General features: G+C 50.5%; 1 protein-coding gene across 1 annotated transcript in view; it reads right to left on the bottom strand.

Moving 5' to 3' along the window:
* LOC119403570 (uncharacterized) overlaps positions 1-9,846 on the bottom strand; it is a 16,460-nt gene extending 6,614 nt beyond the window's left edge. The window contains exons 1-3 of the mRNA XM_037670499.1: positions 9,525-9,846; positions 7,392-8,807; positions 6,304-7,323 (exon numbers count right to left, since the gene is read on the bottom strand). Coding sequence (XP_037526427.1) covers positions 6,304-7,323; positions 7,392-8,807; positions 9,525-9,846 — 2,758 coding nt within the window. The remainder of the gene's footprint in view (positions 1-6,303; positions 7,324-7,391; positions 8,808-9,524) is intronic.
* Positions 9,847-11,291: the final 1,445 nt, after the last annotated feature.

Raw genomic sequence — 11,291 nt, 5'->3', positions numbered from 1 at the left:
GTGCCGGTGTGGCTTGAGGGGGCAAGTGCTTCTTTGCACCCCCTGCCCTACGCCATGACACTGGTGCACGTGTCCGCCGTTTTATGGCCCAACTTCGGTGGGGAGAATAGTAGCGGTTTCAGTCAGCGCGCTTTCAATGCTCCAAGGCCACGGGACGCGGGGGCCGTATGTAGACGCGTGGTTCTCCCAGCACTCGAAACTCAAAACAAACTGTCCGCGACACACGGCGTGTATCCACGTGCGGTCCTCGTTGCCATGACTGCTGATTTATCAGTAGCTCTACTGGTGTTTGTAATTTCTGCTGACTCAATGAAAAGGTGACGGAATCTACTGCTTTTTGGTCTTTTTACAAAAATGAAAGGAACCTCTACTTTTTTTAATAAGTTTACATTAATGTGATATCACCAGACAGACAAGAAATTCCTTCTTTGCGTTGTTCTCAAACGCAGCACTACTTTGACTGACGAGCCATAGACACCATAGACTTTCATACAGTAAGTATTACAGGAAGCTCTATGTTATGAGCAAATACCAGCAAGTCGTGAGACAGAAATGTGAATGCACAACGCGCCCCACAGCTACGAAACCACAAGCAAAAATTGGCCGCGTATCTGCGTGCTTCGCTGCAAATGTCGTGTAAAGACGATAGAAGAGGCGCTGTGTGAGATATGGACGCCATCTGGCAATACGTCGGGAAACATGAGTGCTGTGTTGCGTGCTGGTAGTCCCGGCGCAGCAGCAGGCGAAGACCGGCGGTGACCAACGCGACCGGCGGGGACGCCAGCCAGCCCGAAAACGCGGTTTGGAGCGAAGCGCTGAAGCAGAGAAACGTCCGCACTCAACGAGTACTCTCCACACACTCTTTTATTTACACGGCGCCTGGGTAAAACAGGAACGCCAGAGCGGCGCCCACAACCGGCAGCCTGAAGGCCGCCCACAACGCTGCTTTTTCATTTTTTAAATATATTTTTTTCACCTTCTTGGCCTTCTCAAAACTGAAGTTTTTCAACACCAACCCGTGGCATTCGTACAGTGCAATACAGAACCGAAACCGAAACACAACAATGAGCTCGTGCGAAGGGCACGGAGGAAGGCAAATTTCAGCGCAGTCGCATTTTCAGCTTTGTTGAAAGAGCGCTCACTAGACGACGACAAAGTAAAAGAAGGCACAGGACAGGCAGCGCCTGTCCTGTGCCTTCTTTTACTTCGTCGTCGTCTAGTGAGCGCTGTTTCAACAAAGATGAACGCATACCAACTCGCTCAAGCTTCCATTCTTATGCATTTTCAGCGCAGCTTAAGAAACCAGGGTCCTTAAAATTACGTATGTATGCATTTTCTATTAAAGGAACACGCCACCTAATACTTACCTAGTGATGTTGCACCTCAGATATGCATGATATTACTTTTTGATCGACAACGTTCACAAGTATGAACAGCCATACCAGTTCAAGACGGCTGGCCCTTGGCAAGTGGTTCAACTTTGGCCAAGTGGCTGAATCGAGGGACGTGCCGGCAAACAGAAAGACAGACCAAAATTTCTGCGTTTAAGTTCCCCAAGAAAGACTATCGTCTTTAATATACTATCTGGCTCTCGCGCCAGTGCCCCATACCCCGTGCGAAGAAGTATGGACCCTGGAATAAAGGAAGCATGGGCACGGTGCACAGGCCTGGACGTATACATACTGTCGGGCAAACAGGGCCCACCTCCACCGTTCAATAAAGGTCATCCTGTCATCTCTCTTAACAATTTTATTTTAGTTATTTATTCATCCACTTATTGCTTACAAGAAACGAACGAGCATCGTTACGGCCACTAATATACATTTTCCAGGCACTGACACTTCGTAATGCACTTAACGTAAAAATATGCTTAGTAGTGAAAGGAGATCTACCCGCTCACCCCCTCACCCCCCGGCTCCCTCCCTCTCCTTCACGAGGTGGGCGGGAGTAAGTGTTGCCATTCGTCCTCCCGTTCCTCTCATTTTGACGAAGGACCAAGCAGTTACCCTCCGAACTTTGCGCACGGCACGCATGCTTCTGCAGTTCGTCCTTCGAGGGAGTAAAGCGCCCTTTTTCGGATGAACTGCGCGTTACTCCCGAAAACTTTTTAGAGTGCAGTGTCGAATCATGTTTTTGCAAATAAGTTGCAATTTCATTTATTTGTCAGTGTGTCGTAAAGCATTAGGTTTTATCTGTTGCTACATGAAGCAGCTGCTGTAATAATGAAGCAACAAGCGTTGTGTTAAAATGTGCCTTTTTTTTTGTAGGACCCCATCAAGACGCATCATGTGCCGACAGTGACATACAATGGAAGCTTGTTGACTTCAAGGGAATTTACTATGCGCCTGGAGGGCCTTGATATTAAGGAGACTGGCCTTTTGGCAGCCATTGCCACACAAATCGAGCTATACTGGGGCGCTGACATTGTTTTCGGCAAGAAAGCTCAGCGGACCTTCGATCTCCTGTGTCAAGTTCTGAAAGTTCAGAGCGTCTTGCGGCCGACGTCACTCGTCCGTGTGGCTCTAACCATCTTGAGCCAGTGAACAGCCAGACTGATTTCAATAAAGTATTTTTCTCACAAATAGATCTGGATTTCTACCCTCTCCTGGAGCATTTGTGTCAGACTTGGCGCAACCCGATGAAAATCATGTTCCTCAAAACTTTTTTTTCATTTGCCGATGGGAGAGCTGGACTGCTGGTTTCTTGAGGAGCACTCAATACAAGCAAACGTTACTCCATCGAGAGGCATTGAGGATGATTATAACTGCATGCTGCTCCGATGAGGAATGTTGTGAAAGAGTAAATGTCGCTCCCATGGGGGTATTGAGAGATAATATACATTCCTCCCTGCGGGACTAATGGGAAAGAGTAAGTGTTACTCCATTTAGGTGTTCAGAAAGAGCAAGCATTGTTCCCGTGGGAGTATTGACAGAGAGCATCCATTCCTCCTTGTAAAGAGAAACCGTCGCTCCCCTGGGAGTATTGAAAAAGACTATCTTTTCCTCCCTCGGGAGTATTTGTAAGGAACAAGTGTCACTCCCATAGGAGTATTGACCAAGAGCATCCGTTCCTCCCTTTAGGAGTTTAGGAAAGGAGCAACGGCTGCTCTCTAGAGGAGGAATCGAAAAGAGTAACTGTCGCTCCCTTGGGGGTATTGAAGAAGAGTAACCGTCCCTCCCGTGGGAGTATCGAAAAAGACTATCCGTTCCTCCTTTGAGGAGTATCGAGAAAGAGTAACCGTTGCTCCCGTGGGAGTTTTCACAAAGAGCATCCGTTGCTCCAGTCACTTACTCCCTGAAGGAGCAACTTCTACGGGGAGTAACGGTTCGTCCCGTCGCAGTTAGACCCAAAAAGGAGTAATGGGTGTGGCAGGTTAGTTACTCCCATAAAGGAGTAACCTCGACCCCCCATTTCCTCCTTGATTTTTTAGAGTGTATGAGCGTCCCGTCTATAACGGGGTGGTGACATGTGTGCCACCAGGCTCGAAAACATCAAAACAAGAAAGCGCGCCGTTGCTGCGACCGTCGCATTCGGCACTTTTCCAATAGAAGTGCAATTTCGTTTAAAACACCGCGAGGTGTTATCTTTAGCCCAAGCCTCGCTCAGCATCCATCCATAACGAAAAATAGCTCTCCGACGCTCGTCTGGCTGTCGCAACGCGTTCCCCGCTCGCCCTGGGAGAATTAACTACCAGGCTAGAGGGAAGACACGACGCGCGCAGCGATTCTCTTCGCGTATCACGGCGCTTTCGAGGGGTGCATATATCGAGTATCAGTGTTTATTATGTGCTTGCTGATGCCATATTTGCGCGGGATTCACCGTATGCGGTGTCCACGTATATATGTTAAGAACTTCAGCTACCGCAAGGGTTAAATCATGATCATGGGCGTTTGTTACAAGCTGCCACCAGCGACGCCAGCGCGAAGTCGGCGACGGGATGACAGCAGGTTAGTTCGTTCCGTACGTAAGCAGAGACAGTGAAGAGATCAGAGACGTGGGAAAACAAAACAAAACAACTTTACTCTAAGGATATTGCGGCACAAGAAATCTAATACAGCACTTATTACAAACTAACAAATACATACAAACTCAATAAATCAGCTTACAGAGAGAGAAGGATTATAAACTACACAAAACTAACAAACACTAAAACTACTGATGCGAAAGTCCAAGGGATAAACAGGGGAAGGCATACGTGTGATGACCGGCAGCGTTGCGTCCACGACGATCGGATGCGAGAAGTCAGTCAGAGAGTTCTGGCACGACTGCGATGTCGGTGGTGTTGCAACGCTGGTGTTTCCGGGAGGCTAGTGCTTGAGGCGATCTCGGGCAGGTTGAGCTAACCCGAGAGAGGAAGCTCCGATGTCTACGATGCGGACGTTAATTTCTCGTCACAACTAAACGAACGGCTAAGTTTAGGTGGCCAGCCGATACAGAGCCACACTAAAAACTTCCAGAAGGGATACTTGTTGATCTGCTTCTACACCATGTTGGTAAGCGACTAGACTGCTTAGCAGGGCCAAATCCTGCGCTTAAATCATCCTCGTGTCCCCTCATCCTTTTCCTGGGGGAACAAGGGACCTCTACCTGGGTCCAATCATGCGCGTTTCATCGTTCGGAAACTCCGCCCTAAAATACACTGACCACACCCCCTTTTAATTAGGAGAGGGTCCTCAACTGAGCGAGGGTGACAATCTGTTGGGGTGCTGCCATACGGCTTGTCCACCAGAAGTTTTTCCCGTGGGAACGGTCAGTTTACTTGGCTCTCAGCCGGAGCGTCTTGAAGTCAAAAGCTTGTTCGGAGTACCTCGCGGCCTTTGCAAGATCCTGCCGCCGCCGCCGTAGGTACAAAGGATCGATCGTCCGCGGCGACGTTCGAAGAAGGACACCCCATTCAGCACTTCCCGGCTCTTTTCAAGAGTACGCGGTTCCCGCCGGTCAGCGGGGAAGAGCGGCGCCCGTTAATTCGCCGTGACGCCGGGTCGCAAAAATCGCAGTCCGTGACATTGCCCCCCACTTTCAGAATGTTATTCATAACATTTGCTCACACGGAGGGCAATTTTTCGACAACAAGGAACGGAACACCACCAACCATGGAGAAATAAGGACTGTCCTTCTCTTACACAAGATAATAGGCACAGTGCATCAAGTTAACAACAAAAAACAATTATTAGAGTACCAGCTTCAGTTACACACAACAATGTCAATGCGCCATACAAACAAGAAAAAGAAATAGCCGTACACGGCGCCCATCAATACAGAATACACTGCACGAATGTATACTACGAAACAAAACGGAACAATTGCGCTCCTCTACATTATTGAAATCCTTCCATGTGCATTACAACATGTAAGAACAACCGGTGCACCAAGCAAAAATATTAACTCAAGATACACTTCTTATACAATGAAATACGCACATACAAAAATATAATAACGACGAAAGAAAAAAATGCTAACATGCTCCCCAGACCTCAAAGAACTATATCCGGCTCAAGTAATCGGCTCCTACGTTTTCGCTGCCCTTAATATGCGTAATGGTGAACTGGTACTCTTGGAGTAGTAAACTCCACCGAAGTACTCGAGCGTTCAGCTGTTTTGCCTGTTGGATATAACTCAGTGGCTGGTGATCTGTCTGGACACAAAAATGTACTCCATACAAGTACATGGAGAATTTCTGAATTCCCCATACCAACGCGAGACATTCGCGTTCGACGGTACTATAGGCAGCCTCCCGTGGAAGCAGCTTTCGGCTGGCATAAGCTGTGGGGTGGAGCTTGCCTTCGTGGGCCTGCATGAGCACTGCTCCCAGACTTGTGTCCGATGCGTCCGTTCGAAGTACGAAGGGTTGGTGCAAATTTGGCAGTCGTAGTATCGGTGCCGTGGAGACATGTTGTTTGAGGCTTCGAAAAGCCTCCTCGTGCGCTGCTGTCCATTTGACCGAGTTAGCTTCGCCCTTCCGGGTTAATTCTGTAAGGGGAGCGCTGACTTCTGCGTAATTCGGGATAAATTCCCGATAGTACCCGGTCAAACCGAGGAAGGCGCGTACTTGTCGCTTGGTTGAAGGACGTGGTGCAGCTTCGATCTTGTCGAGTGTTTTCCCCAGTGGTTGTAACCTGCCCCTGCCAACTCGGTGTCCCAAGAAGTCAATTTCGTCCATACCAAGTTCGCATTTACTTGGGCGCACCGTAAGCCCGGCCCTCTGTATGCGCTCAAAAAGCAGTCCCAGGGACCTCAGGTGTTCTTCCCATGTTTCGGTGGCTACTAGTACATCATCGTAATAATGGTCCACACCGGGTATACCTTCCGCAACCTTCCGCATCAACTTAGCAAATACAGCAGGCGCTGTCTTGATGCCGAATGGCATGTAGCGGAACTGGTATAGTCCCGATGTCGTCGAGAAGGCCGTCTTCGCTTTAGACTCTTCGGTTAGCGGTATCTGCCAATAGCCCTTCACGAAGTCGAGCTTCGAGAAATACTTCTTATTTGCCACTGTAGCAAACACCGCGTCAGTTCTTGTCATAGGTTCGGAATCAGCCACCAGAACGTTGTTCAGGCGTCGAAAATCAATACACAGTCGATTTGTACCGTCGGGTTTCTTTACCAAAATCACTGGCGAATTATAAGGTGACTCTGATTTCTCGATGATGCCGAGCTTCTCCATCTCTCGCACCTCCTTCTCTACACCTTCCCGCGTTGCAAAGGGAAGAGGGTATTGTTTCACGTGTACGGGGTTACTCGCGGTGAGTTCGAGGTTGCAGTAGACCCAGTCAGTTTTGCCCGGGACATCCGAGAAAATACGAGCGTGTTCCCCAACAATTCTTTGCAGCTGTCCAATCTGCTGAGCGTCCAGTTTGTCGGAGAGCTTCACTTCTTGTTCCCCTTCCAATTTCAGCCAGTCAGGGGTTGGAATATTCTCGTCCTCGCTCGATTCCACAACACCAAACGTCACGTTGCACACCTTGGTAGAGCGGCCGTCCCTCTCCTCGTATCTTTTCAGTAAGTTGGCGTGGAAGATTTTTCTGCCGCCAGCCGTGTCTACGACGTAGTCAGCTTCACCTTTCTTTTCCCTTACTTCAAAAGGACCCTTCCATTGCAGCAGCAGCTTGTTCGTGTCGGTGGGGAGCAAAATCAGTACCTTGTCTCCGGGGTTGAAACTCCGCTCCTTCGCCTTGCGATTGTACAGCTTCGTGTATCGCGCTCCAGCTTTTTCCAACTCCTCGTGTGCCAGGCGGCACGTTTCCTCCAAACGGTTCCGAAGGTCGAAGACATGCTGGTACGTCGTCTTAGCTTCTTCAGTCAAGTCGGCGTTCGTCCACAGCTCTTTCAGTATCGCCAAGGGTCCCCTCACATGGCGGCCGTAGAGGAGCTCGAAGGGGAAAACCCCATACTGGCCTGCGGAACCTCCCGATAGGCGAACAGGAGAGGTGCCAGGTAGCGGTCCCAATCTCTCGGTTTTTCGGCGCACATGCGCTTCAACATTAATTTTAAGGTGCCATTGAATTTTTCCACCAAGCCATTTGCCATGGGGTGATATGGGGTGGTGTGGAGCTGGCGCACGGAAAGGAGCCGCGCTACTTCCTTCATCAGGTCCGACGTGAAGTTCGTGCCACGGTCGCTTAGAACCTCGCGGGGGACGCCAAATCGGGAGAACATCTCGACCAGGGCCTCGGCCACTCGCTCAGTTTCGATACTCGGGAGCGCGACTGCGTCTGGATACCGGGTGGCATAATCCATCAAAGTCAAAATGTATCTGTTTCCATGCTTTGAGGGCGGGTGAATCGGTCCCACTATATCGATCGCCACTCGCTTGAACGGGGTGTCGATTATGGGTGCCCTCCCCAGTGGAACATGTGGTACCCGGCCCTTCGGTACGGTGCGCTGACAGATGTCACATGATGCGACGAACCTTTTTACATCAGCGGTGATGCCTGGCCAAAAGAACTCCTCGGAGATCCGGTCCTTGGTTTTTTGTGTGCCCAAGTGTCCTGCCATTATACCATCGTGTGCTGTTTTAAGTACAGCTTCTCGGTGGCAGTGCGGCACGACTAGTTGGCGTACCAGCCGTCCGTTGGCCTCTGTGTACCGCCGGTATAGCAGTCCCTGTTCTTGCTTATACTCGACGCTTCCCTTCTCATTTCGGCATGTTTGCTTCCTGCCGATCTTCTCAAAACATTGCTTGAGTGTCGCATCTCTTCTCTGCAAGCAGCCATAGTCGTCCTCTCCCGGTAATCCCGCCGTGGTCTCAGGCGTGCGAAGTTTGGCAAATTTTTCCGGCTGTGCATGCGCTTGAGAACGGGTGATAGCTGCTGCTACAGGCTCTTCCCTTAACTCCTCCGTCGAGACAGGTTCTTCGGTCTCCTTCCTCGGATCATCAGGAGGTCTTGCGCCATCGATGTTGCCCAGAATGAGGTCGTACAGTGGATCTTGCAGGCACAGTGCTGTAAGGTGGCCAGTAAAGTACGGAGTGTCAACCTCAATCCGTGCTTCGGGCAGCATCCTCGCTGTTCCGTCGACCAAGTAGACGAGTCTGCTTGTACCGGTCAGCTCGTCTTCCTTTACCAGCTTCCTCCGCACAATTACCGTGTTGCACCCCGTATCCCGCAACACTGAGATGTCTGCGCCTCGGAGGGTGCCTGTGACAACTGGCAGGTTCCCGACCAGATCTTTCGGCGGTGTCACCTTTACGGCGTTGACGACGGGGACTTTTTCGCCATTCCTAAGCTCTATATACCCATCGCGTATGGGATCCTCACGCGTTTCCCTTGGTGCGTAGAGGCAGGACGCCTGGAGTGCGTTAGTTGATCCTGACCGGCAGTCGTTTGCCCTATGTCCCTTTTTTCCACACTTGAAACAGACGATGGCTATATTGGCGGCAGGTCTGTTGCGACATAAGTGCGGCGGATGATTTCCCCGATTGCAAATATAGCACCGTGGTAGCGGTGCGTGGCTATTGCCTCCCTTCTCGTATTTGCCCTTCTCGTCCATTAGAGGACTATCTTTCTTCGTTTTTGCGAGGCTCGCTCCACCCTGAGCTTCCAGAAACTGGTCTGCCAGCTCTAGCATGTTTTCTAGGGATTCCGCCTTCCTTTCCTTCAAATACAATGCTAGGTTCGAACCACATCCATGCAAGAACCTCTCCCTAATCAATAATGCGCGGAGGGACTCGAATTCTGTCTCAGTTTTGGACAGCTCAACCCATCTATCGAAGTAGTGGCTTAAGCGGGCCGCGTACTGTGTTGCTGTTTCCCCCCCTACTGGCTTCTCCTTATTAAACTTGTCTCTGAAACCATCCGCCGTGAAGCGAAAGCGCTTCAGGAGGGCGGTTTTAACCTTGGTGTAGTCCGCTGAATCGCTAGGCGGTAACCTGCCATAAACACTTAGCGCCTCTCCTGTTAAACATGTCGAAAGCGCCGTCGCCCACTGGCTTTCGGGCCACTTTTGCCCTCTGGCGATACTCTCAAACCGGCGTATAAATGCATCTAAGTCGTCCCTTGCTTCATCAAAGGTGACGAGCAGTCTACCTGTGTTTATTCTCAAACTCTGCTCCTCCCCGACATCGTCGTGCTCACTGCTAGATCGGCTCACACTGCTACTCTCACTGAGGCGAATCTTTAATTGCAGTATCTGCACTTCCCGTTCTCCGGCTTCCCTTGCCGCTTCCCGTTCTTTCTCTCTGTCTTTTTCCTTTTCCTCCCGTTCTCTCTCCTTTTCCTCCCGGGCCAGTGCCCGCTCTTCTCTGGCTAGCGCCTGCGCCTGTTCCTGCTGCTCCTTAACCCATTCTCTCAGTTCGGCGCCCTCGAGGCCTAACTGTTTGCCGTACGCGATCCACTTATCAAAATCCATACCCTCAATACTGCAAACTGTCACTATATCACCACTATAAGACAACGCGCTCACAATTCCACAATTCGCATGTAGGACGCAACCGCTTCAACTGCGCGGATCTATCGCTACGGTGCCCGCACGGTTCTCGTTCCCCCTCACTGTCTTACTCTTGTACGGAACGTCCTCGTCGCGGAGGCCAGTTTTGTTACAAGCTGCCACCAGCGACGCCAGCGCGAAGTCGGCGACGGGATGACAGCAGGTTAGTTCGTTCCGTACGTAAGCAGAGACAGTGAAGAGATCAGAGACGTGGGAAAACAAAACAAAACAACTTTACTCTAAGGATATTGCGGCACAAGAAAATTAATACAACACTTAATACAAACTAACAAAATACATACAAACTCAATAAATCAGCTTACAAGAGAGAGAATGATTACGAACTACACAAAAACTAACAAACACTAAAACTATTGATGCGAAAGTCCAAAGGGATAAACAGGTGAAGGCATACGTGTGATGACCGGCAGCGTTGCGTCCACGACGATCGGATGCGAGAAGTCGTCGGAGTTCTGGCACGACTGCGATGTCGGTGGTGTTGCAACGCTGGTGTTTCCGGGAGGCTAGTGCTTGAAGGCGACCTCGGGCAGGTTGAGCTAACCCGAGAGGAAGCTCCGATGTCTACGATGCGGACGTTAAATTCTCGTCACAACTAAACGAACGGCTAAGTTTAGGTGGCCAGCCGATACAGAGCCACACTAAAAACTTCCACAAGGAATACTTGTTGATCTGCTTCTACACCATGTTGGTAAGCGACTAGACTGCTTAGCAGGGCCAAATCCTGCGCTTAAATCATCCTCGTGTCCCCTCATCCTTTTCCTGGGGGAACAAGGGACCTCTACCTGGGTCCAATCATGCGCGTTTCATCGTTCGGAACTCCGCCCTAAAATTACACTGACCACACCCCCTTTTAATTAGGAGAGGGTCCTCAACTGAGCGAGGGTGACAATCTGTTGGGGTGCTGCCATACGGCTTGTCCACCAGAAGTTTTTCCCGTGGGAACGGTCAGTTTACTTGGCTCTCAGCCGGAGCGTCTTGAAGTCAAAAGCTTGTTCGGAGTACCTCGCGGCCTTTGCAAGATCCTGCCGCCGCCGCCGTAGGTACAAAGGATCGATCGTCCGCGGCGACGTTCGAAGAAGGACACCCCATTCAGCACTTCCCGGCTCTTTTCAAGAGTACGCGGTTCCCGCCGGTCAGCGGGGAAGAGCGGCGCCCGTTAATTCGCCGTGACGCCGGGTCGCAAAAATCGCAGTCCGTGACAGCGTTATTCGTCGGTACGGAGATGTGCCACTAGGCGTCAACGTAAGTGCGTCCACAGCAGGCGGTGCTGTATCTGCATTATACAAGCTCTGATATACCAATGCACTAAAGCAATCAACTACTTCGTTGACGACGCATTTCACTTT

Source organism: Rhipicephalus sanguineus, chromosome 8, assembly GCF_013339695.2.
Source record: "Rhipicephalus sanguineus isolate Rsan-2018 chromosome 8, BIME_Rsan_1.4, whole genome shotgun sequence".
NCBI classification, from domain to species: domain Eukaryota; kingdom Metazoa; phylum Arthropoda; class Arachnida; order Ixodida; family Ixodidae; genus Rhipicephalus; species Rhipicephalus sanguineus.
The sequence above is the reverse complement of the archived record's forward strand: the minus strand, read 5'-3'. Positions and strand labels throughout refer to the sequence as shown.